Below are 27,663 nucleotides of genomic sequence, written 5' to 3'. Positions count from 1 at the left end.
CCTAAAATTGGATCTTCTGGAATCCATATGTTTTCTTCCCAAAGTATTGCATTATTTACGTACTTAACGTTGGTAAAAATGGACGGAAATTGGCACACGAAAAAGTTTAGATCCCAAAACTAAGTTGCACCGAATTTCACCAAACTTGGCGGAAACGTGTCGAACAGAAAACTGACCTTGACTCAACAGGAAGTCGGCCATATTTAATTTGGTTTGCTTACTTGGACCAACATAAAACACCGCACCATGTGGATCCCACCTTTACACATGCGCTTTTCTATCATTATTATGGTTTAAAGCAGCAGTCCGACAGAGCTCCAGGTGGTGGTCTCACCTTCTCTATCCCCCTCTTCTCCTCTCCGTCCTATTTCTCTCAGACAAACTGGTCAGATCTGGTTCTGTTGGAGTTTGGGGTTTTTCTGTCTCCACTGTAACGTCTCAACCCTATCTGTGGAACATGTTGTATATATTTGATGTTCTGGGAAGTTATTAGTGATGGAATGAGTCATCTGATGTTGGGTTGACAGGTTCACTTCACTTTGGCTGGATTTAGGCGTCATCCATCTTGACATCCTCTAAAAAAAAACCTGACCCAATCACCACAAATGCTCGGGCTTATCTGGACTTCTAATCATTCACAATCCAACATCCTCGTCCTCATCGTCTCTCTCACCCTCCCTCGTCTGTCTATCTCCCTTTGCCCTTATTTCATAATCCCCTGGAGACGGCAGAAGAATGTGTGTGTAATTAGCACAACACTTTGAAGGATTTTTTTTTATCTCTTACTCAGCGTTCCAGCTCTGTGCGACTGCAAGGTCTGAGTGTGGAAAGTGCTCAGTACTGTCTATAAATAACACTCACTGGAAATGTAAAATGATCCTGTGTGGAGACAAAAGAAAAAAAAAATGACTTTCAGCTTTTTTGGGTCAAAAGAAAAGTTGGTGATTGGCAAAAATGTGTTTGTGTGGGCTGAAAAATCATGTCATGTAAAGTCGGATTCAAGTTGAAATCAGATAACCCCCCCCCCCACACACACACACCCACACTCGTATCTCGTCTATCTCACTTCATTTGTCTGCATTCGAAAAACAATGTGATAAAAAAGAAAAATCCATCAACATGAAGTTAACTCTTGTTTATAGAGCTCTGGTTTTGGGACGGTTTAAGTCAGTTACCGGGGTGTCAGTACACAACGACGTCACAATCTCGACTTTCAAAACAAGTCGAGATCGCGCTCTTGGCGTTGGCCGCGTAGTTTATTTTCACAATCTCCGTTTCACTCCTTTCAAATCTGTCTATTTGATGTATAAAACAACTCCGACAAAAACCGGAAAGCTAACACCTGTACAACTGAAACTGTCGTGACGCGGTTTTATACGCGACTGTTACGACCCGGCTCGTTCTGGAGAGCAGTAACATGATTGGAATTAGAACTGGACTGGTTTAGGGGAAAGTCAGGAGTTTAACTAAAAGGAGTGTGCACTTGCATGAGGAAACATAACAAAAGGAGGACGTACAGGTGCTGACAACTAACTAATACACAAAGTAACGTCCAATAAATGAACGCTATTTGGCTCTTGGCAAAAAAAAAAACCACACAAAAAACACACTAAAGAACAAAAGGAGATCAGCACCCATAAGCTAAACATGCAGCTATTCTGCAACTGCACAGTCTCAGAACAGAAGAAAGAGAGTGAACAACTCTGTTACGTACTCTCTATCAAACAAAACAGTTTTCTGTTTTTTATTGTTGTGTATACAAGAACAACAAAAGGCACTTACATACAAGAGACATTGATGTCGGCATTAAACGTCTGTATACACCCTTAGATTTACATATTTTTAGAAACAAACAACAATCACATGACTAAACCAACCACATAAACATAATAGATAAAATGAAATAATAAAAATAAATACATAATAATAAAAAAATAAAAAAAAATAATAAAAAAAAGGGGACAGAGGAGCAAACAAAAAAGTTTTACGAAGATTCCAAACACGGACCGGAACCACTCAGACAGGAAATACACCCTCTAAATACTCCTAAACACACAATAGTGAGGCAAACTGATCACTGGTTCACAGCCACCAGGAACTGAGGGCACACAAACTATTTATTCTGCAGCTGGGGTTGATTGAAGAGTCTTGATTGGTAGACTTGGTCGAAGCACAGCCACACCAATCACAGACGCCAGTGAACAGGAAGCAGGAAGTAGGAAGTAGACAGCCTCTGCTCCAGAAGGACCAATCCTCAACAGGGCATCACACGGCTGATTTGCATAAATGGTAAGAATCACTCATGGAAACAATACAGTGAATATACACTAAACAGCAGCCAGCAGCGGCCGTAACGGCGACACTAACACAGAAGTAACTGAATCGTTAGAATCGGTTTGATTAAAAAGAGTCACTGAACTGAAATACTACTGAATGAGGTCGTGATTGTGCGATCGCCCGGCTGTCAGCAGTGCTGTCGCTAAATACACCAGACTCCAGATTGTTAAACATTTCCTTTGCTAAACGTTAGAGATGAACTGTAATAATCTTGAACAGCATGTTTTTAAGTCTTTTTAACTCATCGACAGTTGGGCGTTGTTCAGAGTTTGATTCTTGTGTCGGACGTCACGCTCACGACTCTTCCGGTGACGACACTCTCTGACCGATCAGGGACAAAATCCCCATGAACCTCGTCACAGCAGGTACTGAAGAAACGGTTCGATCACTGATGGAGAAGAAGAGAAAAACAGAGTCGAGTCGTGCTGGAAAAAAAAGGAAGAAAAAGTGGATTTAAAGTATCAATATGGGATATTGGTAAAATAAACTGTTGAGACTGAACTTAAAACAACTTCTAATCCCCGGAGTCACATTCAGATCTGTGGGACTGACCTTTGACTCCTGAAACCACTGGCGGCTCACTGAGAGGGTTTTTGACATCAGAAGGTGAACCAGTCAGATCCAGACCTCCCTCAGTGACTGACCCACAGACCTCGCTGGCTGACATGCTTTGTCTTTAGCCTGTGTGGCTCTGACAGGGAGGTGGGCGTCACTGTGGAGGGTGAAGAGGGTCAATGAGCACAGAATGCACAAGTCAAGCTGCTTTCAGACCCGCTCTGGAGTACCGACCACGTGGATCTCACCATCTTCGTTACTACAAAATAAAAGTTGAGCTGGTGATGTAATGCCTGTCTGATACTTAAGTACATTTTATATCAGAAAAATTACTTTTGACACTTAAGTACAGTAAATGTCAGGTACTTTCAGACTTTTACTCAAGTTCTAAAAGGTGACTTTAACTTTTTCTGGTAAGATACTTGTACTTTTACTGAAGTACTTTTACTCAAGACTGCATCTGATGGACAATGACTGGAAAATGGCAGTCACAGGAAGTCAGTGAGGGAAAGGAAGTTGTGTGCGAGTGCAAAGCCTTGAGTAAAACACACGGCCCTTTTCACTGCAGGTGCACCGTCAGCGTCAACTCATACACTTTATCTCGTCGTCTGACTGGAAACTGAAGTTTGTGAATCGCACCAAGAAAACATTTGACCTCACAGGAAGTCAGTGGTTACTGTTACTTTACTTTGTTAAGTTTATGCCTCTTGAGTAAATCTGAACGAAGGAATTCAAACAGTAAAGTCACAAAATAACACGTGAACTTAGTGATGGAGGCAGCAGTGGATCAACAACTCCTGTGTGTGTGATGTTAAAATGACTGATTTTCTCTATGGGCTTTGGTGCAGGGAATGAGTTTCTCGTGGGAAAAGGCTGTGGAACTGTGAAATAGAGTCTTTAATGTCATTCATAATCCTCATTAGTGGCTGCAGTCAGGACAGACAGTGGGAGTGACGCTGCTCCCAGCATTTCCTGTGGCGTACTGCACTTTCAAATAAAAGTTTACAGTTTTATATTTTAGCATCAAAGTTGAACACTTTCCTTCTTTTTCTTTGACGTGAACTTGTGTAGATCAACTCAACGTCTCACTCCAGCTATGTTTCTTTAAAGGATTCTAATCTAATCTAATCTAATCTAAGATAAATGAACTTCTTTGTTCTTCTTCTGTTTTTCAGGTTGCACCTTGCTTATTTTTTTCTACTAGTATAAGAGGTTGCAGATGTTCTCTCTCTGTGTGTGTGTGTTCTTGTTTCCGTCACCTCTTTGGGACCTTTGAAATCACACTGACCTTGTGTGCAGTTTTTAATCCTGAGTTCACTCTTGTTTATTGCCGTGAGAATAATGGACGCCGTTTATAGATCATCTTCATCAGACTTTACAAAATGCATTTTTAGCAATAATTGTGCAGAAGTCACAAAAGAGAATATATACTGTATGTATATATACATATATGTATATACATGACCAGACACTCATTTGAGTTTCACACATATATACAGTTTGCATTTAAACAGAAATAAAAGTACAAAGACAAAACATGAATATGAAAACACACACACAGTAAAAAAGTCTGCATTGTTGTGTGTGTGTGTGTGTGTGTGTGTGTGTGTGTGTGTGTGGACGGCCTTGCCCACAGCGAACAATCATATTGTTTCGGTCAAACTGATTGTGTGCAGCCGTCATTATAAATAGTACAATGTATATCTAATTGCAGTGAAGGACAGGAAGTGAGATAACATTCACATACGCTGAGAATACGTTTGTCACAGAAGAAGAAGAAGAATGAGGTCGAACAATGACGGAAACCTTTTCCAGGCCGAAGGTCGGCCGACGCGGGTTTTTCCTGATCGCCGATAAATAACGGATTCATTCTGAGCATCTGATATAATAATAATAATAATAATAATAATAATAATAATAATAATACACATATGACACTGAAATGTGCTTTTATCCACCAACACTAACATTGTGCTTTACTATGCATGTATATATTCATACAAAGTGTAAACCATATTAAATACATTAGAGATCATTAAAAACACATTTAACTAAATAAGTAATACCTGACTTCCTAACTTGTATTTCCTATCTTATTTTTTATTTATTTATTTTATTTTTAAGAGTTAATTTATCTGGTTTTTATGAGAGTATCTTCTATGTTGCATTTTATTTCATGGGATTATTTATTTATTTGATCACATTTGAGTTAATACTATTTATTTTTTCCTTCATTTTGTTTTGCCAGTAGGATGCAATTTAGATTTTCTATGATTCTTTATGATTTCCTTCTGAATGTGTCTCTTATCTGGGAAACACTTGAAAAATGCCATATAAATATAAGTATAATTACAATGATTAATAATTGGCTAATAAAAAAATAATATGTGACGTTTTTAATTTGAACAAAATTCCCCTTTATAGCAGATGACGTCACTTAATAATAAATATTTATACGATAGCAAATACATCGTGAACTAAATTTCATTCCATGTCCACATAGAGACTTTTATTTTGAAGTTCTGTGAAATACTTATCGTTGTGATAGCATGATGGAATTTTTGTGATATAAATTCAAGCTCATTAACGACTGAATAGTTGCTGTTTCTCGTGATGAAGACGTCGGGCCCTGTCACTGTAAACCACCGTCACTAAGTTTCCTTCTGTCTTTAAACGATGTCCAAACTTCAAGGTCTTATCTCAACTACCAGAACCCAAGGGGAGCGTTCCATTTAACTCGTGTCAAATGTCTCTTCCAGGACTTCCCACCGAAGCCGGACATGGAGGAGAAGCTGCGTTCGGCTTCCACCGTTGATGAACTGATGAGTCTCATCTACCCGTCGTACTGGGCCGCTCTCAAGTGCAGATCCAAGCTCTCTGCTGCCGGAGCCGCGTCCAGCTCCAGGCACCCGCAGCGCCCGCAGCGGCCACAGGCTCGCCACGCGAGGCCGCTGTCCTACACCGAAGAGCCCACGTTCGCCGCCGCCTTCCTCAACTTGGACATTTTAAAAAGTAGGTCGACAGAAAGAAATCCAAATGTTTCATTCACGTTTCAAAGAAACCAGATGTTCTCTGATCCCCAGATCAACTCGAGCCTTGAAAACGTTGATAAAATGGCACGAAGCTCCAGGCGTCATGTTTGTTTACACGGCCATGCTGAAGCCGTCAGAGTTCACTGCAAACTTTACATCCTCAGCAAAACGTCGCAGAACCTGAGAGACTGAACGGCCGATAGTTTCAGACATCTTTAACTTTGAGCATGTGATTCTGTACCTGAAGATGAAGGGAACAGTTTCCTGTGGATTCCCATTCTTACAACTTCTACTCACTTCTGTTCACTTTAACAAAAAAGAAGAAAGAAAATCAAAATCTAAAATCCCTCCCCTTTGTTTTTGTTATCCTGTTTCTGAAAACAGCCAGGGGAGAGGTTTGCCTTCTTTATATTCTGTAAGTTATTTCACTCTATGGATACGTCCTGGCGTTGTTTTGCTTGCCAGTGTTGCATGATGGGATTGTGCGACGTCAACTACCAGAGCTCTATATGTAGATCTGGTTGTTCTCTGGTCTGAAATCCATCTCTACGACAGTTTTTAGTTGGACACGTGTTTGTTTGTCTTTTAGCATTTTTTCGTCCAAGTACGGAGAAGAAAGTGACCTGTGGTATGTGTGTGTGTGTGTGTGTGTGCAGGTATAGAGTCAGAGTGGAGGAAGACTCACTGCATGCCCAGGGAAGTGTGTGTCGACGTGGGCAGGGAGTTTGGCGCTCCCACCAACATCTTCTATAAACCGCCCTGTGTGTCCGTCCACAGATGTGGAGGATGCTGCCACTCGGAGGACAAACAGTGCAGGAACATCTCCACTGGCTTCGTCAGCAAAACCGTGAGCACGACCTTCACTAGAATGTGTTTTAAAAAAAACCCTGTGCATGCTTTTAATATTGAAGCTTGTTTTTGTCCCAGAGAGAAAGAAGTTTCCTCCTCCGACAGAACCAGACTGTCCTCCTCTAACAGCTTCCACTCTTCTAGGAAGTGTTTCTATGAATGTGAATGAGTGTCCATTCATTCTGTAGAGCAGGGGGAGGGATGGGAATTGATAAGAATTTAATGATTCCATTATCGATTCTCTTATAGATTCCATTATCGATTCTCTTATTGATTCCATTATCAATTCTCTTATTGATTCCATTATCGATTCTCTTATTGATTCCCTTATCAATTCCATTATTGATTCTCTTATTGATTCCGTTATCGATTCTCTTGTTGATTCCATTATCGTTTCTCTTATTGAATCCCTTATCGATTCCCTTATCGATTCCCTTATCGATTCCCTTAGCGATTCCATTATCAATTCCGTTATCAATTCCATTATCGTTATCTTATTGATTCCATTATCAATTCCATTATTGATTCTCTTATTGATTCCATTATCAGTTCCATTATCAATTCCGTTATCAATTCCATTATTGATTCCCTTATCGATTCTCTTATTGATTCCATTATCAGTTCCGTTATCAATTCCGTTATCGATTCCCTTATCGATTCCCTTATCGATTCCCTTATCGATTCCCTTATCGATTCTCATTCGGTGAGGGAATAAGTACAAATGTGTTTGTTTGTTTGTATTAACTGGCTTTAATATCTGATTTTCTGATATCATCATCATCATCAGTTAAATGTGATGGACAATGACGATGGAGATTGTTCGTATAGTAAAAGTTTACTCAGATTAACTAAGTAACTAAGTGTCCTGCCTGCAGAGTTGAAAGTTACCTTCGGCATTAATAACAGATGGCGTCCTTGCAAATGAATTGCACGCTGTGTGGTCAAATGATTCTGCATTCTGGACGTAATGGAAACGAGAAGTATAACCACACTTCAGAGCGCATCTGCCACGGCGCCATGTTTGCATTGTGTGTGACGTCATGACGCATTTGCAACGAGCGGAACCGATAAGCGGAATCATTAAACGGGCATGCTAACGGTTCTGAGGAATCGATTCACTGCGATTCCCGTCCCTAAGCAGACCTGACCTGAGGGCCTATGAACGTAAAAATGAAGTTTGGACAAGTTCTCTGATTAAAAGAATAATAAATGTTTATTTTGTCTGAGCAGAACTGGCAGTTTGGGAGGCGTAAAATACATTTTTGGGAAACGGGTCAGAGAACCCTCAAACACACCACCCTTAAATTTGTGTGTAAACAATGAATCCGCTTCTTACTCGTCATAGTGCACGGGCTTCATTCTCTCTGTTTTTGGTGTATTTCTATGTCAGCGCCACCTACAGGCCTGGCACAGGTTTTCTGTGTCGTCAGAGGAAACTTCAGCCATCTTCTTGCAGACAGGACTCGACTCTTCCTTTTTTCCCATGAAGCACAGACAGAACGTTATTGTTTAAGTCAAATACTTTGTTTTTCTTCATAAAGGCAAGCAAAAGAATTTAATTTAAGTTCAACACAGAAAAAAGAAATTGCACCAGGTTTTTAATTATTTCTGTGTTTGTTAGTCCTGATCAAGTGGTTTTTGGCACCGGTCCTTTAATATTCTGTCTGTTCTATCTGATACTGTAAATATTGATGGAACATAGTGAAATAACACGGCCTAATATCATAAACCTTACTTTTTATGAGCTTCTTCTATCGCTGATATGATGGAGTTCAGTTTGCAGACGTTGTCTCACTGCTGCTGACACGTAGTCCTCACTCACACTGGTCCAGAAACCTGTTTAATCCTGGGGTAAAATGTGTTGACTTGGCCTTCACTCCCAGGTTAACTGGCTCTGGGGTTTCAGTGAGAACGTAAAACCCCTGTGAACGCGATGATTGCTTCTTTATCTGCTTCTTTATTTTTTTGCCAGAGACGTTTCCTGCACTCTTCTACGACATGCATTCATTAACTACGGTCTGTTTGCATTTCAATTAGCATAGCCATTAGCTTAGCCATTAACATGAACGTTTGAGATGATCCTTGTCATTAATTCTGGCTTTTTACAAGTTTTCTCCTGGACGACGCCATTAACCTCAATATTTAATCACTTTTTAACAATTGCATTATTATCAAATTCACAGTTTTTCAGTCCGTATTTGCAAACTTTAAAGTAACTCTTACCAGTGTATCTTACATTCATTTTTTTTATCAAATGACTGTAATTACAGCTACTTTTTGAACATTATGACTGTTTTTTTCCGCACAATATCAATAATTGATCGCGATTACTGCACAATTAGCCGTGAAAGCCCCGCTTCTAACGTATCTGGAGAGAATACTTTGTGACATTTTATTCTCCACAAAAATGAAACAATACCGTGAAGCTCACGTTTCAACAATGTGACTCCGCACTGCTAAAGTGTACGTGCTGAGGCCAAATCCGAAACCACTGACATTGCTTACATTAAAACCTTTCACACATTCCTATAATTATACAACAAAAGCTACATTCGTGTAAACTCTTAACGTCAAAAACGTTTCATTTCAACGTCCAGATTAAAGTTTGGAGAGGACAAGGACGGAGTAAAGCCACAAACATGTGGATGTTGTGTGGACTGCTCGTCTCTGCGGTCTCTATTGGAAATTGCTCTTTGTGAGAAAACATGACACAATTTCATGCCATACCACAAAAAAATACTATAGTTTTCACAAATGTCAAAACGTGAGGTGGTTTGTTTAGACATTTATACAAAATGGAACCAGGACAAGCCTTTAACCAATGGATCGTTGTAATGTGCCACTTTATTAGGTACACCTCTTGTTCTGTATCTAATCAGCGGTGGTTTCACTTCACTTAACAGAAAAAAAAGACCTCACAAAGAACAGACTGCTATATATTATTAATATTATAATAATTATTAAGTCATTATTGTAAATGGACGTCAGGTTTCAACAATAATGGAAAAAGGGGAATTTAAAACCCTGTATCATGAGTTAAATGTACATATTTTTATACCCAAGGGGCGATTAGTTGCAAAGCCGCCAGCAATATCCACGTATGCTATATAAATGCAGGCCATTCACCCTTTAACCACACAGTTAAAGCCCTACAATAACATTAAAAACACGAGCAAATATAAATATAAATTGCACATACGTAAACTTTGCATTAAAATAATGAAAAAAATGGAATGAACGCTAAATCATTGTGCTTTTTTAGTCCTGATGATGACTGCTGTTATATATATATAAAACAGTCTGACCATTCACTCATTCATACAGCACATGTACATTTAACAGCCACTTTATTAGGTACACCATCTCAACTCAAATATCTCATGTGATCAAGATCAGCTGCTGATGTTAAACTGAGCGTCAGAATGAGGAAAAGTAATTTAAAGATGTAATATTTAAAGATTTCTGCATTGAAATCTCGGAAAACTACTCAACTCATGCAAAATTTTGTTGTGTTGGGTCAACTCAAATGTTTCCAGCACCCTTTTAAACCATAGAAATCTGTATTTCTGCAGTATATAAGATACAATTCCTTTTGATGTTGCTCCATTTTAATTGATATCACACACTTGATCTGTGCTACAACACCAGAGATACAATTCCTGCCGCTGAAGCTCTGTCATTTAAGAGCAAACACACTTCCTAATTTCATCAAACTGATATTTTGTTATCGGCGTGATTGAGAGACACCTAGTGGCAAAAAAGACATCATCTTCTTCTCCTCCTTCGTTCTCTGTCCTCTGTTGCACCAGCTGTCCTCACGTCCTCCTTCACAACATCCATGAACCTTCTCCGTGGTCCTCCTCTCTTCTTCCTCCTGCTCCTCTGCACGTGACCAAACCATCTCAACCTTGACTTTTTGACTTTATCTCCAAACGGTTCAACCCGAGCTGTCCGTGGAACATGTTCACTTCTGCTCGGGTCCATCTCAGTGTCTTCAGCTCTGTCCTTCATCTCCTTCTCCGCCTCTTGTCTTGAGTATTTTTCAGCTTCAGCTGCTGATCGAATGGAGCTTTTGTGAAGAACCATCAAAGGACGGTCAGATGCTTGGTTTATGGTCGGAGATGATAGAAAGTCAACAATACACCACAGCATGTGCCACCACTGCTACTGTGCCTAATAAAGTGGCCCGTAAGTGGAGAAATGAATTAGCGTCTCAGTGATGAAACAGCAGTGACCTGTCGTCGTCTGGTTGGCTCATTTGCAGGTAGCTGCTGTTAATGGACTGCCTCGTACAGCGTCTCGCAGCTTATTGTTTCAGCTCGGCCGCTTCATTCATTTCCTGTCATTTCCTTTATTCATTTCCTGCAGCGAATGAAGTGGCAGACTCAGTCTGGTTTTCACGGCTCCTTTGTTAGATGAACTGGATGAAGCCGATCTAATCAGAGCAGGAAGTCCACAGGTCCTGGAGCAACAATGTGGATGTGTTTGTACACGGACAATAAAGGATGCTCACATTTATTAGCTCCACATTGTTACTCGCTGATTTACACCTTGTTGACTGATATTGGCCTCAAGGCAAACGGCTACTATTCCATTGAAATTCTAACTGAATTTCCAGTTTGGTGTAAGAAATAAAATCCAATGAATTTTGACAGATTATGTTTTAATCTTTTTATGGAAGTTCTTTGTAACGTAATCAGTGGGTAGATTCTTGAAAAACATTGGTGGAAGAATCATAAGATGTTAAAAATAAAAGAGTGTGAGTAGCTGTTGATATAAACAGTGGTTTATTATTTTTAAACGACCAATATTTGCTTCTTGCGTGAAGTCAAGGATTGGAAGAATTTAACAAATGTGCCACTTTCAACTGTAGCATTATAAACAAATGTCCCTTACATTCAAACCATTGTCAAATGAGTGCAGTGTTCAGCGGCCACTTTTTAGGTCTTGTGTCGTAAGAGGAAGTGCCCCTCGCTGCACACAGGAAGTGATTTGTTTTTCGTGTGAAGCGTCAACAGCAACGTTGAGCTAGCGCAGTGAGACGAGTGCAAACAGGTCAGTGAATGACTGAAAAGTGAATTCCACGGCTCAAAAAAACAACAACCCCCAAATGCTTCTCGTCTCCGTCCGCCTCTGCTCTGCTGCTGTTTACACACAAACGCTCCCTCGCTCAGGTCTGATAGGAGTTTCTGTTCACACAGACCAAACAGGTGCACACTGCAAATAATGGAGCCCGAAACACAAGCTGCAAAAGAAAATACATTTCAAAAACAATGAAAAGCAGAAGCCAAAGGCAAAAAAAGAGGAAAATTCCCTTAAACACAGAAACATGGACCACGTAAAAACAACACGACAGCAGAACAAACATGAGCGACGTGGACACTGAGGAGAACAGAGACTAAATACACTGGGGAGGCAAATCAGACACAGGTGAGACTAACAAGGAACAGGTGAAACACGTTAGAGTGGAGCAGACAATCAGAAGAGAAGACGGGACAAGGAACAGAAACCCAGACAAGAACAAACAGTGCCTGGATGAATCCAGGGGTCATGACAAATATCAGTTCACCTCCCCCGAACTGAGTCAACTCAGCAAAATGAAGTGGAAACTGGTGAAAAGTTGTCAAGATATCTCATTCTGGAAGGAAGAACCTCACTCCTCGTGTAGAATGTCTAATATTTATAGCACATGTGAGGCATTCACGGTGAAAGAGCCAATAAGACAATACAGAGGAGTGAAGGAAAGAGCCGAGCGGTGCCACACAAACATCTGCCGAGGGAAAATCCTTGACAGCAGGTATCAAATTCAAACCTTGTGCAGAGACCAGAGCAGAACGCTCCTCACCGCCGGCTCAAACAGTAAATTACACAGTTTAATGCAACTTCTATTACGTGCTAAGTGTTCGAGCCTCTTAACGGCTGCCAGCTGTATCCAGGCCGCGCCAAAGCAAATCTGCCCGGCGAGCGTTTTGAAGATGACGGAGCGGAGCCGCGGCGCGGCGCCCACATCTGACCGCTTGCCCCCTCCGTGCGCCCGCTTTTCCGCAGCGGATTAAAAATTCCAAACAGATTCAAACGGTCACATGGATTCAAGTGAAGTGTAAATGGTCCGAGTCTGAGTTTGCCCTAATTTGAATGACGCATTACGCAGTCCGTGTAAATGTCCACACTGTGGGCCGGTCGTCTGAGACGGCAGCCAACAACAGCAGTTAGGAAAAACTGGTGGGGAGAAAGAATGTGTTGTGAAACCTCAAAGACTGAGGCTCAGCAGCCGCAGTCAGGCACAAGCCTCTCAGCTTCAACCTTGGACTCGTCTTTTTTTTTCTCATACATCAATGACCTGCTGCTTGACAGGTTTTTGATTTTGTGGCTTGAGAACCAAACACATTTGTCCAGTTCTTCATATGCACACACACCGAGGCCGACTTTACAGTCTGGTTTTTAAACGAGTGCATGAACGTTTCTTTTTAACGACACTGCGTTCTTTCTTTGGAAGGAAAAAGCATCATAGATGCCCAGGACCGGTAAAGAGTTTGGACTATTCTTAAGGCTATTTTTGTTTGGTGATGAACCTGCAGCAGGTCAGAGGACGTCAGCTGTTCACTGTCAGAGGTGGAGGATCCAAAACAAACTCATGTTTGGTACAATTTCCATCATGCAACAGAATCAAAACAACGCCATTTTGGCAGGAAGTCTCACTGTTCAAATCCACAGACATGCACCAGGGAAACTTGGCTTAGAATTTGACCAGATCATGACACAATAAGACGATTAGATGTAACTTTAAAAAAAAAAAAACATACATGCACCAAATGGAGACCAAATGGATCCCATTTCCTGACACGTATAGCTTCAGTTATAGCTGGCAATACCAAAGGAATTATTATTATTATGGCCGCTGATTTTCATCGTCTGCTTCATTCAAAAAGGGGACAAACCTCCAGCTGAGAAAGGTCCTATTTCCAAAATATCTAGATCAGTTCAGTTCAATTCAATTCAATTTTATTTTTAAAGCGCCAAATCACAATATGCATTATCTCAAGGCTCTGAAAGCCAACAGTTCACACAACGAGCAAACACTAGAGGCAACAGTGGAGAGAAGACTCAAACATGTGCAGCATCTGCCTAGACAGGTTGGGGTGAAAGGAAAAAACTGGGGGACAGAAAGGACAAGAGGGAGGTGAGGTAGCGACAGAAAAGAGACTAGGAGCAGTTATAAGTTTAGACAGAACAGTTCAGTGATGACGTGTTTATAGAACTACGACGTGAACCTGTTACTGGACCATGAAGACAGAAAAACAGCTCAGGGATTCCTGCACAGCACTCTGTTAAAACCTGAATACTGTAAGAGGATTCCGTGTTCTGGTGGAAAAGTGCCCGTAGACTTCAGTCGCAGGAAGTTTTAGGGAAGAATTTCTTGCCAAACTAGGAGCCAAAACATCTCCTTGTAAGAATCCCAGTGGTAGACGGTGAGATCTCAAAGAGCTTTTTGTGTGTGTGTGTGTGTGTGTGTGTTCTGTAACCATGGTGAACACGAACACTTCCCCAGGTCACAAACACCGAGCAAAGCTTTAATGATGTTAATCCTCATTACGATGAGTGTGAGAGAGACAGTTGAAGCTGTTTGAGCGTCTTGAATGGAAGTCATAGAGACTAATTAGTTTCTATTCAAACGCTTGTGATTGAAAGACTGAGGAGCTCTCGAGGGTCCTGCTCTCTTCTGTGTGTCAGTCAGTGTAAGAATCTACATCAGTGCCAGCATGTGAAAATGCAAGCCCAGCTCTTTATTTCTCTTTGCCACTGAAGTGGAAATCCTTCACATTCTCATTGTCATTGTTTTCACTTTGCTGTTTTGGTGATCGGTGGTTGTTGGGATCCGGGATTTGAGCTTCGAAATTGAATTCCAAGCCGCGAGCGAGTCTTCGTGTGTGAAATAATATCTCGTGTTGACTGAAGTCAGAGATTGAGGCTGATACACTGGAATAAATGTGTTCCAGAGCTGTCTTGAAATGACTTGTGACACTAGCTTGCGCAGCAGATTTGAGTTGAAATGTTGGCAAATATCAGACATTAAGATCAAATGAAGACTGTGTTTGAAAATGTTGCATTTCAGTCTGGACTGGGGGAAAAAATGGAGACTTTTGGAAACAATTACGCAGTTAACTACAACTATTTATTTCCTCAACAACAACTTTACTTTTCGTTGTGAAAAGCTCTGTTATAACCTTTACTTTCTGTGAATTGGTTTACTGAGCGTAAATTACTTTGAAAAACTGTCCAACCTCCCCATAGACGTAGTTGAAATGATAGTTCAGTGTGTTGAGTTTCACTTCTCTTCTGTCTGGACCCACAGATCTCAGTCCTCAAACTAATTCGCAGTATTTTTCCAACCTTTAAGTCAGGATTTATGTGTATATGTTTTAAATAACATGCATAAAATTAGGTTTTAATTCATTTACCAAACTGATATCAGATGTTAAACAGCTATGGCTGTAAATTAGACAAATTTGCTCCTCATGATAGAAGACCGACAACTCTGCGATGTACAACTGCAGATTTACACAAGACAACAACGATATTCTTTGGAAAGAGTGGACTTTCTACGTTTGTGTCCAATTATCTGCTCAAATGGATTACGATAATTCGGCAACATAGACGTCACTCAACTATCTGTCACCCCCCCTCATGTCTCGGCTCAGCTTGTCTCTCTGATATATCCACTTGGCAGAGCAAATGTCAGCTAATCCTCTCCAACTGTGAATTCTTACTGGATGCCAAACATGTCTCACTAACACTTACTCTGCAGTTTTACTGCACGTCTTTACAGGATTTACAACATTTTTGTCTTATTGAACAGATTTAGCACTTACTTACTTTGAGGTCTCTTGTACTGACGTTAGTATTGTTCCTCATGAACTGGATAAATAACAGAAGCTTTGGAGAAAACCTCCAGCCAAATTCTTTACTGTAAATATCATAGAGCCCGACTTCATATGCAGCCCTTCCCTGCTGTGGTTGGCTGTTTACATTAGTAGTTCTTTTCAAATCCTAAAAATACAGGAATATTGATATTTTGCTGTATCACCCATGGGTTGAAACCAAATGACTCAGGGTAAACATGGATCCCAAGGCTGGATGGTGAGAACGGCTGTGTTATATGAAATAAATCACCTCAAATTTGGACTTTCACCATCGAGTGGTGAACTGTCGTAAATTTCCCGGTGGTTGAACTTTGGAGTGAAAGTTCACCTGCTGCCTTTAAAAGAACGAGTGACAATAAAACATATTGTTTCAACACAGAACGTGAACTTTTTACTTCAAAACCTGGAGACATTTATTAATTTATCCTTGACTGTTGTTGGGAGTCTCATGGAGACCAAAAAACTGGTCCTAATAAGACAGATCCTGGGGTAATCCAGGGGTCATGACAGCTTTATACACCTGGTCTGATCTGACTCTCCTCCCTTGCTTTTGTTCTTTCGGCAGCTGTTCGAGATCACGGTGCCGCTCACACAGGGCACCCGGCCAGTGACCATCAGTGTGGCCAACCACACGCAGTGCCGCTGCCTGTCCAAGCTCGACGTCTACAAGCAAGTCCACAGCATCATCAGGAGAGCACTGCCAGAGTGAGTATTCAAACTCAAAATGGTTTACTCCATTCCTTGAACACTGCCTCATTTCAGAAAACACTTTTCAGAATTCATCATCCTCCTTTGAAGTCAGCGTATTTATATACAGAGTTCAGCTTTTCCAATGGTACTTAAATGCAACAGCTGGACCAGCTACCAAAATAGGGTCTAGATAACAGCACACAGAGAGGTGGGATGTCACATCAAACCAAGGGTTCAAAAGGTTCTCCCATTTTTGAGGTCCATTTTCGACCATGTTGTCCTCCACATGAGGGTCATTGGAAGGAATTAAGGAGCAAAAAAAAAAGGAAGACCACAGAGAAGGTTCATGGATTTTGTGAAGGAAGATATGAGGACAGGTGTAAGAAGAAGACACAAGGGAAAGGGCAAGATGATCCACTGTGGCAACCCCTAAAGCGAGTATCTGAAAAAAGAAGAAGGAGAAGAAGAAGAAGGGTCACGAGGACTGGAACCAATCCTGGCTGATATAGGGTGAAAGTCGGGGTACACCCAAAACGGGTTACCAGATCATCGCAGGGCCAGCAGAGACAAACAACCATTCACTCTCACATCGACACCTTTGGTCAATTTAGAGTGTCCTGTTAGCCTAATGCCCCATTTTGATTGTTGGGGAGAACATGCAAACTTCACACAGAAAGGCCCTCGGTCGCAGAGGGATCCAAACCGGGTGACGTTTTTGCAGTGAAGCCACTTCATCACCGTGTAGCCCTCAGACCACACACAGAGAGGTGGAATGTCACATCAAAACAAGGGTTCTTCAAAAAGTCCTTGGCTTCACTTGGGAACAAGGGTCTGTCACTGTAATTGAACTTATTTACCTGAGGGAAAATAATTCCTGGCGATCTCTGTGGTTCTCGTTTCCACTGCACCTCAAAGTTCTTGTCGGCTATTCGGATATACTGTACACTTGGTGGATTCATGTCCCACTGGACCTCCTCCTCAGCAAATACGCTCAAAAGAGTCTGGACCTCGTCTTATGTCCACTTGCGGTGTAACAAGTAGGTACCAATTTGGGTGATAGTTTTTCCTTGGGTATATGAGAAACGTTCCTGCGGTTCTCGTTCTTATGTTAAAATAATGCATGAACAACATTTCTCCCGTGATGTTTTCTAGGCGAGGCGGGGAACTTTGTACAGTACTTTTTACCCTACTACATATTTGCAAATGTAGCAAAATAGGACCTTTAAAAGGAAATAAAAATGACACCTGAGCTCTGGTCTGTACCATTTCAATTTCTGGCAGTCTGGAACTCTTCTGTTGGGGTATCAACCATAGTGATCATGCTCCTAACGGGTGGAGCTATATGCAAGCAAACCACATCAGAGTATTCTGCTCCAAACCACGCAGTGGTGAGCTGAACTGCTCTGTACCACTGGGTGGAAACATTGTTGACAAAAAATAGCCCATGACTCATTAAGTGAACCATTTTTCAACCATTTGAACAAAACATTTGATCTTGCGTTCTGTTTTCCACAGTTAAACTAACATGAACTAAGTGGATTTGGACATTTTCTTGAATGCACTTGCTCAACGAGTTGTACACCATGAGCTCTTTGACTGTGGTGTGTACGTGTGGTCAGGATAGGAACAGCCTTTTCCTTTGTCCAGCGCATACACAAACGCACACACACACACACACACAAAGAGTGATTGAGTGTATTGTTACTGTGGTTGCTTCCTGTGCTGTGTGTGTATACATGGGTGTTACTTCAGGGAAACATTCTCCAGATTCTCTCTTGATTAACTTCGCAGTTCCCGTTTAATGTGTGCATGTTCTTCATGCGTGTACCTGCGTGAAGCGGCGCGGTGATGGACGACCTGTCCGCGCGCGCACGTGTGACAGTTGGGAACCTGCGAGGAAGTGGTTCACGGTGTGTTCTTTGGCTCGTGTCCTCTGGAAACAGAGGGATGTCCAGGTTCTGGAAGCAGTTTGAAAGAGAAGAAACAAAGAAGAGATGTTTGGTACACACATTGCTCACTATTGAGTTTCACACAGTCAGCGCAACAGCACTAATCGTGGACTGAAATGGGAATCACTCTCTGCTGCTTTGACACAAAACCTATTTGTGTTTTCTTTCTCACTTAAATTCATCTGACAGCAGAACTCTGTGCATTTGTGTGGATGTTACACATATGGACTATCATTATCTATAATGAGTATATATATGTACAGTATATATACTGCATATAGCTTTGTAATGCACTGCTTGTTTCATTTTTGTAGAATTGATAATTAATTTCCGTACTAAAAAAATTGGACGGTGTCACAGTCTGAGCAGCACAGTGGCAGTTTTTGTTCAAATTAGGCAGCATTGAATTTAAACAACACATGGACATACAATAAGTAGATCAAATTGATCAAATGTGTCAACTGCACCAGTTTATTTAATACTTTAGTTCTTCTTTGCTAAGTTCAAGACAGAATGGTTTAAATTCCTTTTCCACCTTTTTTTGTGTCATTGTGTGAAAAGGACTTTATCATCTGCATAGAGGAGAATAATGATACACAATTATTCCTTTCGATCACCGCAATTATTTGAACATCGTTAATCAATGGGTGATTAGGGGAATCTGCTAAAAGACATTTTCTTTTTAAATTTCGAAAGATTCAACTACATCACAGAAGGTCACAATATCACATTGTCAGTTTTTCCAATGAAGTGCACCTCTGAAATAAAATAACTAGATAAAAACAGTGTCATAAGTGTCATGGTTCATTAGCACTTTTCTAAACTTCTTGTAAAATATAATATAGTTCAGTAAAGGGGACAGGGTCTTGGTCCATCTTAGCTTTAATGTTACAAGTGTTTTCCTGTATACTAAATAACAGATTTGAGTTAACTTGGGAAATGTATGTATGATTTGTAATTCTATTCATAATAAGTGCCTTTAAGCACTGTGTAATGCCAGTAGTAGTGAGTCGTTGTCGTAGTATCTCAGTAGTTGAGTCCTCACACAACAGTCTGTGTCTGTGTGGGAAAAAAAAAAAAGACATGAAAGGGTGAAAAATGATTAAAGAGCACAGGAGGAAAACACAGGAACAATTTTAACCAGAGAAAACAAACACAGAGGTCATGTGGTGTTAACACAGCAAAGAGGATATCAGCGAGTCTCCTGCTCCACTTATCTGACGTTGACCCAAGAGTCAAGTCTTTGATGAGATTTGTTTGCACACAATCTTCTTCATCTACTCATCAACATAAAGCATTCTAAGCCATGTTTCTGTTATTATTAAAACATGCGAACAGCTGGATGTTTGAATTCTCTCTTTATTTATAACGTCGATATATATACTCCAGCATCAGTATCTGATGACATGCAGTGAGAGTTTGGAGATGTTGATATTAACCAAGTACAAAGATCTCACATGTCCACTGACAGTGTTCTATCTCTCTGTCTGTCTGTCTGTCTGTCTGTATTGAAGGTGTCCAATAACCAACAGGACGTGTCCTCCCGGTCAGGTTTGGAGCAGCAGACTGTGTTGGTGTGTTAGCATAGCAGCCAACGTTCACCACAGCACGCCTCCACCACCGCTCCTGCCTCCGAGGTCGTCCAAACAGCAGCGTGGTGAGTGTTTACAGGCTGCAGGTCGCGATGGGTCAATGATGTACAATATTATCTCACAATGAGTCTGTCTGTTATTTAGTACATAACAGGATTTTGGCATTTTTGCAAAAACATTTTGATCACTAAAGATAGTGACACATGTTCTGTTTGTAACAGAACAAAATTTTGCAAAATATTTTTTCTAATTTTAATCCTACATTTTACATTTTTGGGTAATGCCAGTAATGTTTTTGTAATGTTTTTGTAATTGTGCGCATTTCCTGAAAACATATGGATAAAAGATCAAAGGACAGACAGAAAGCTCCTTTTTATACTGAATTAAAAATATATATCAAAGCATTTCTCTAAACAATTACTACAATATTTTCATGATATACTTCTGTCAGGATAATAATCAAACAGAAATGAAACACTGCTTTCTATGAATCCACATAAAAGTGTGTGTCCTTGTGTGTAGTGTGTGTAGGAATGTCCCGATACAACTTTTTCACTTCCGATACGATACCGCCGATATTGCAGCCTTGAGTATTGGCCAATACTGATCCGATATTAGCATGAATCATACATACTTTAATGACTTATTTTGTAGTGTGGAATGTTAGAATAGGCTTGATCAAGTGATATTACTTAAACAGAGAACAATAGTTGTTTTAGCAGCTCACCTCAACGGCTAACTCGCGCTCGTAGTGCGGCTTCGTAGCCTCTGATTTAACAACCTCAGACACGCTGTTGTTGTTGTGATCATGTGGACTCTACATGCATCCAACACGCAGAGCCCACTTGATCACGGGCACTGATATAATCTGACACTCGTTTTTTGGCTGATATTGGACTGATATCAGTATCGGATCGGGACATCCCTAGTCCTGACACGTGTCCCCGAGGCCTCAGTGAGAAAACACACACACACACACACACACACATACCAACACACTGAAACAAACACACTCTGTGAGTAGAGACCATCTTTCTCTATGTCGGTGTTTGTGACAGGAGAATGTTCATGTGTTCAACAAGTATTTATGACTATGTTGTGTTGAATGTGTGTGAGTGTGTGTGTGTGTGTGTGTGTTTAGCTACAATAACACTCAGGACTAAGTGTAAACACATGAGAAACAGAAGAATGTGGAGGGCCCGGAGTAGCAGATTCCACACATACTAATACACTTCCACAGTATATGAAAGGAGCAAAACAAATGATCTGTGACACTTAACGTTTCAGCGTCGAGTCTTAGTTTCCAAAACAAAAACCCCAAGAGGCCGATGAGATAAATGTAAAACAGCCATGAGGTTATTACGTCTTCCTCGAAATAGAATGACTTTTATGATTCGATTTTCTGAAAAAAGAAAAAAGTAAACAGATAAAAGAATCCATCTCTTAAAGATCCAGCATGCAAGAATGAGTTACCTCTAATGGTGAGACTGCAGATTGCCACAAATGTCGCCTTCACATTGCAGATGGATTTGCCCCAAACTAGAGGATTTTCAAATCTGACTTTTTTGAATGTTTTAATCCTGAGAAAGCACAGATTAGACGACGTCTTTTGCCTAATAGAGCGGTGGACTGTCAGAGTTGTCAGTGTGTTATTCATGTCTGAGAAGACAGAATCAACTTAGCTTGTACAAGTTACGGTTCCAAACAAAAGTACGCTACATCTTTCCCGGTCACCTTGCTCTCATTGGTTATCGCAGGTTCTGCTCACGCCCCCAATCACTGAATATCTAACATGTTTAATACTTAACGATTTAAAATCAGATCTGATGTTTTCTGATGACGTTAAAACCGCGTGTGTTAAACCCTCAGACTACAGGATAAAACCTGGAGACACCCACGATTGTCGGAAAGGCCCAGATCGGGACCGACAGGAATTTGTTTCCTTGGCTTTGGTTAATCTTTGGTTAACTAAGATCATTCTCAGTTTAAAGAGCTGGTTATCTCTTATGCTGTGTTCACAGGGGACACGACAGGAATTTATTGGGAAACATTTGTTTTTGTGTGTGGACAATCGGAGCTGTACGACGCTTTATCACTTGTCTGCAGAGAAGAAAATGTCTTGTGTGGTTTCACAACACAATATGGAGCCGCTGCCGGACACGAGTTTCAACGTTAAATTCAGGAGCTCCATATGAACGAGAGCCGCTTCCAGCGATACTTTTGCACGGTGAAGCTCGTCACGTATGGTTGCTGTGAAACCACACGAGACGACGGTTTCTTCTCTGCAGACGTTTCCACAGCAGAGAGTGCAACAATGCTTTGGCAAATGGTGAAAAGAAGTGCCCGTTATTTCTGTTTGGAATACGGCGACTTGCCGACTTAATTCAACAACAATCAGGACAAACTCCAGCGGCACGGGAACGTGCAAAATGGAGGCATCGGGCTTAGTGATGGGGGTAAAATGGGATTAAGCCCAAGACCGAGAACGTCAGAGAGAGTGAGTTGGAGTTTGAACAAAATAGTTACTAATACTGGAAAGAAACAATTTCAGACGTGCTGTATAGAGTTTCTTGTTATTTATCATGTGTATTATTGGCAGAATATCAGTCATTTATTTTAATGTCTCTGCGTTGACGATAGCCAGTGACCTGTTGGCGTGGTTTTCTGGTCGACTGCCCGTCCCGTTTTCATAAAATGTGATATCTCAACGTCATCTGTGGGGAATTTCTTCAGATTTGGCACAAAGCGTTCATGTGAACAGGAAGATGAAGTGATGAGATTTTGGTGATTAAAGGTCACAAACCTTTTGTGCTTTTTTTTAATGTGTTTTCTTCACAAAGCGTTAAGAACGGGTCCACGGACAGTGACCATGCCACCTCAAAAAAATTCATGTGGTGATTAATGTATGAGATGAAACAAGTGCTGCATGTACAGCTCTGTTCAACATCTTGTGGTTTCAGCAAAGTTATGTATTACTGATTTTTATTAGAACACTACAGAAGCTGAAAGTGTCCCTGGCTACGGTGTATTTTTGTGTTATCTCCAAATAACCTGGCTCGTTTTCTCATAATAAAATAAAGTGATAAATGAATGTGTTATCTTTGGAAAACAAAACAGTTCCCACTTTTCACATGGTCACAAAATCATATATCTGGTAATTTCATGATATATATCTAACTGAATAAAAACTGAGACATGAGAAAATGATTGTTATCCAGGGATAACAAGATCATTATTTTGTGACCATGAGAATTAAATATACATATATAAATGTACATATACTAGCAACCATGGTCGTTCTTCACTTCAATACAACCTTAAAATTAAGTGCTGTAACTACTGATTATTTCCATAATTGATGAATCTGTGGATTATTTTCTCCATAAAGTGTCAAAAATTGTTGTTCACATGCCAAAATTATTCAAGTTTTCACGATTTGTTTTGTTACGTAGAGCAAAGACAGCAGAAAATAAATGAAATCTTTTTTTTTCGAGTACCAAAATTGTTGCCGATTCATTTCGTAATCAATTCATACTCGATTTATTGTTACAGTCCTAAAGGAAATACAGGAAATAATGCAGTGGTTAAGCAACATTTACTCCAAATAAAACAGCTTCTAGAAGCTAATTTGTCAAGTATTTAGTGGGAGATGGAGGCAGATGATCCATGGTGGCAACCCCTGAGAGAAGAAGCCCAAAGAAGAAGAAGAAGATTTAGAGTGATCTTCACTTCCACTTGAACTGTAACAGGACTCCAGGCTCTTTTAAACCCAAATGAAGTTTACAGCAGACAGTTTATACGTCTTAAAGTTAACGTTGCGTGTGTCAGAGTCAGTCACACAGTATGTTGTCATCAGCATACACATGAACTCAGGCTTGTTGATGTTAGATTTTAAGTGATTACACACTGTAGACAAACACACTTATTGGTGTAGCTGAATGGTTGCGTGCACAAAGATACGCCACCACTTCCTTTCACCCTGGCCTTCAAAATAAGAGCCACTGTCTTTGGCTACATCTACTTCACGTGTAAACCATTTGCTGCAACACTTTGCAATAAAAATAGCATACACTTGTAAAACAAGTGCTGCCAACAATAATGTAATGTCACAAACTGGACCTTTGGAAATCTGGGTGGAAAAGCAAAGATGGAAAAAAAAGAAGAAATGAACCAAACCACCACAAGGCACGAAATGTTGTCATCAGTGAAACTGTTGTTCCCACCATGAACAATGATTGTGAGCTTATTAAAAAATATTCACTATTGTTCAAAATGTGGCCTTTGTATAAACGAGAAACGAAATATTTGTTTCCGCCTGGAGGAGAGGACATTTCCTCACTCCAGTCGTAACAGAAGACGCCGTGAGGTTGTTGATGTGAAGTGTGTTTCTGTGTTTCTGACCAACTTTGATTCAAACCTGTCTTTGTGAAGACATGTTGACCTTGTGTGGTCCTCAAAACCTTTAGTTTAGGGTTAGAATTGGGTTTAGGTTGGGATTAAGTCAGAGGTTAAGGACAGGCATTTAGTTGTGAGGGTAAAGGTTAGGGTAAGTGGTTATTATGTCTCATAGTTTCTTCACCAAGAATGCTGAGAAAGAATATGTGTGTGTGTGTTATTGTAGGAGGAACTTTTCTGGCATAAACACTGACCTTGTCAGGACCAGTCGTCCTCATGGAGACCAAAACCTGGACCTGATGAGGGTAAAACCTCATTTCTTGTGTAGGTTGTCCATTCACAGTGCACTGTCCCAAGTAGTGTGTGTGTGTGTGTGCGCAGAGTGCTGACCTCTGCCAGTGACTGTCACACTGAATCAAAAAACAAGCTTGTCAGCTTACCCACAATGCATCAGCACGATGTGACATTGCATAATTAAGGCCTTTTTTCCCCCTCCTTTGGGAATATGACTGAACTGTTATTTCTAAATCTACAAACAACACTAGACTCATATTTAACGTGTCGTCACATGAGAGTTGTTTATGACGTGACAGTGTAACTTATATTGTTAACACAGTGAATACCACAACAGTGTGAGCAGTCTGATGCTTCCTGTGAACGTGTGCTTTTGTAAGGCTGTTCCATTCCTTGTCCGGTTTGTTGTTCCATGGTTTGGTTGAAAACTTGACTCTTACCGTCGTGACGTCAGGTCACATGTCAGTCTGCCCTCCCCTTCTGTTTAAGCTTCATGCATCGACTGAAAAGTAGCAGAGTCACGTGTCTGTCGCTGTGCTGAAAGGAAACAGGAAATTAAAACAGACAGACAGAACATGTATTAGTTTGGTTGCCTGCTCGATTTTCACGCTCGTAAAATTTAAAACTTGTGGCCACGATTCTATTTACACTTAAAGAGAGTGAGCGAGGGGAGAGAGGGAGACTCTGCAAACAGCTGTCTCTGTGTCTCGCCTTCTGATTTAAGTGGAAAATCATTCATGAATTTCATTTAAAAGGTACTGTGTGTGTGTGTGAATTGTATCCACATGCACTTCTTCACGTACGGAGCCTTCAGTTAGCGTCCAAATGTTGATTATTTTTTCCATCTTGTAAAAAAACATGGTGGTCGCAAAACTGACATACAGTACATACACAAACACATACATACAGAATTCTGGGGCAATAAAAAAAAAAATTCATGCAATAAGGTGGATTAACACAGACTTAAAAATGAAGCATCATTATTTTATCTTCAATTGCTGCAGAATGAAAGTTTAAAAACTGGACCTTTAATTTAGTTTTGGTTCAGTGGTAACTGATTTTAATTGTGGCTGCAACTATTGATTCCCTTCATCAACAATTTATTTCTCGATGAATCCAGTAAAGTGTCAGAAAGTTTTGAAAAATGTTGATATAATTCAGTTTGAATGATTTCCTTGTTAGCAAAGGAACCATGAAATATTCCCATTTAAGAAGCTAAAAAAATAAATTTTTTGTAATTATCCACATAGTGAGTGAAATTTGTATATTATTAATTATTGTATATTAATGTGACATATAATGTATATTTTACACTTTAATAATTGGTTATTGTGGCAGACCTGAAGCATTGGTGAAGTGTTATCTGAGAATCTGATGGAGTCGTATGATGTGTGTTCAGCGCTGCTAGTCGCTCTGTGGTGTTATGTGTTTTAAATGTGGGACTGAAGAAAGTGTTTATCTTTGAGGTCAATGTGCTTCATTCTTTTGGTTTTCATCAAAATGCTCTCTGCTCCCAGTTCTTGTGAATTATCTTCATCAGTTGTGCTCAATCGATATGCCGATGACACTGAGATTAACTTTCCAACTCCAGTACCTACACATCCAGAATTCCTTACAATCTGAGTTATTCTGCTCAATTCAGTTAAAGCCTGAGATGTGGGAACAGCACGAGTCAAAATTCACTTTCAGGAGAAAGGAACTCTTTGTAACTGTGTACATGAAACTACAGTCAATCATGTGCTTCAAACTCCTTCCAATGAGACCTTTGTCTTGTCTTCTGTCTCTGCAGACGTATTCTCGGCAGACGTGTGCAGCGCAGAGAAGGAGCTGGACATGGAGAGCTGCCAGTGCGTGTGTCGCCGCGGCGATCCAACTCAGGACTGCGGCCCGAACCGACATTTCGACCGCGCCACCTGCCAGTGCGCGTGTAACGTCCCGCCCACTCCGTCCTGCCCGCACAACCACGTCTTCAACAGGGACACCTGTCAGTGCACGTGCACAAAGACGTGTCCACGGCATCAGCCCCTCAACAGGACAACGTGTTCCTGTGAATGTAACGAGTCGCCCAACAAGTGCTTCTTAAAAGGACGGAGGTTCCATCAAGCTACATGCAGGTGAGGAGGGAGGGGCTTCAGGACACTGATAACTGACAAGTTTGATTTAATGAATTGTTGATATTAGCTGAACGAGAATATGAATTTGTCTTCACATAAGTTGCTATAACTGTCATTATTACCAATGGTAAGTGCTTTATTCTGTGGACAGACCTTTGAGAACGAGACAGAAAAAGAACCCGTAGATCAAAACAAGTGTTCCGTGGACATTTATATGGAGAAACCAAACATTTTTCCTTCACACGGCTGTATTTTCATGTCATGTTGTCATGTGCAGCCGTGTATGTTGTTGTGTGTGGAGTTACTGGAGTATTTATGCGCCGTGGAGTCGCCTGAATCACTTGAATTAGGACATTTGGCAGCTTAAGTCCTTCTTGTATTTCAGTGGTTGCATCATCCCGCGGAGGCCCCCCAAATCCCCCCCCCCCCATTCTCTCACACACACTGGTATGGTGGTGGTGGTGGTAGGAAGGCGGTTATCGTAGTGAAACTGGTGTGTAATACAAGACCTCGGTGTGCTAATGACTTCTCCTAGCTGTCACTTAACCATTTCCGTTCCCTGCACAGGAGGAAGCACACACACACACACACACATACACACACATCCATCCATCCTGTCCCACTTCTGACCCTCTGTGACCCCGTTTGAGGGTGATTTATGAGTATAACGCAGCCGTAGGAATCTAGTGTCTGGGATCTGGCACCTCTGTGCGTGTTTGAAGGAGTCTGAGTGTGTCTATTCCGTGCCCCTCTGTGCATTTCATCACGGGTTCTCTTCAAGTATTCCGTCGTCCACCGCGTGTCCCTCCATGTGCAGCAGTGCAGTCCCAGAACCTGTGCGGTGTCGAGGACGTGCACGGGTGCTTTTGTAAAACAGAGCTCACGCGTGAAGCTGCACAGATCCGCTCCTCGCGACGATCATAATGTCTGTTAAT

At 40.9% G+C, this 27,663-nt stretch overlaps 1 protein-coding gene across 1 annotated transcript in view; it reads left to right on the top strand.

The window, feature by feature from the left end:
* vegfc (vascular endothelial growth factor c) overlaps positions 1 to 27,663 on the top strand; it is a 36,719-nt gene that overhangs the window by 6,214 nt on the left and 2,842 nt on the right. Inside the window, exons 2-6 of the mRNA XM_058640803.1 lie at positions 5,652 to 5,904; positions 6,581 to 6,771; positions 16,260 to 16,399; positions 19,848 to 19,990; positions 26,404 to 26,728. Of these exons, the coding sequence (XP_058496786.1) occupies positions 5,652 to 5,904; positions 6,581 to 6,771; positions 16,260 to 16,399; positions 19,848 to 19,990; positions 26,404 to 26,728 (1,052 nt within the window). The remainder of the gene's footprint in view (positions 1 to 5,651; positions 5,905 to 6,580; positions 6,772 to 16,259; positions 16,400 to 19,847; positions 19,991 to 26,403; positions 26,729 to 27,663) is intronic.

This window comes from Solea solea, chromosome 10 (assembly GCF_958295425.1).
Source record: "Solea solea chromosome 10, fSolSol10.1, whole genome shotgun sequence".
Classification (NCBI taxonomy): domain Eukaryota; kingdom Metazoa; phylum Chordata; class Actinopteri; order Pleuronectiformes; family Soleidae; genus Solea; species Solea solea.
The sequence above is the reverse complement of the archived record's forward strand: the minus strand, read 5'-3'. Positions and strand labels throughout refer to the sequence as shown.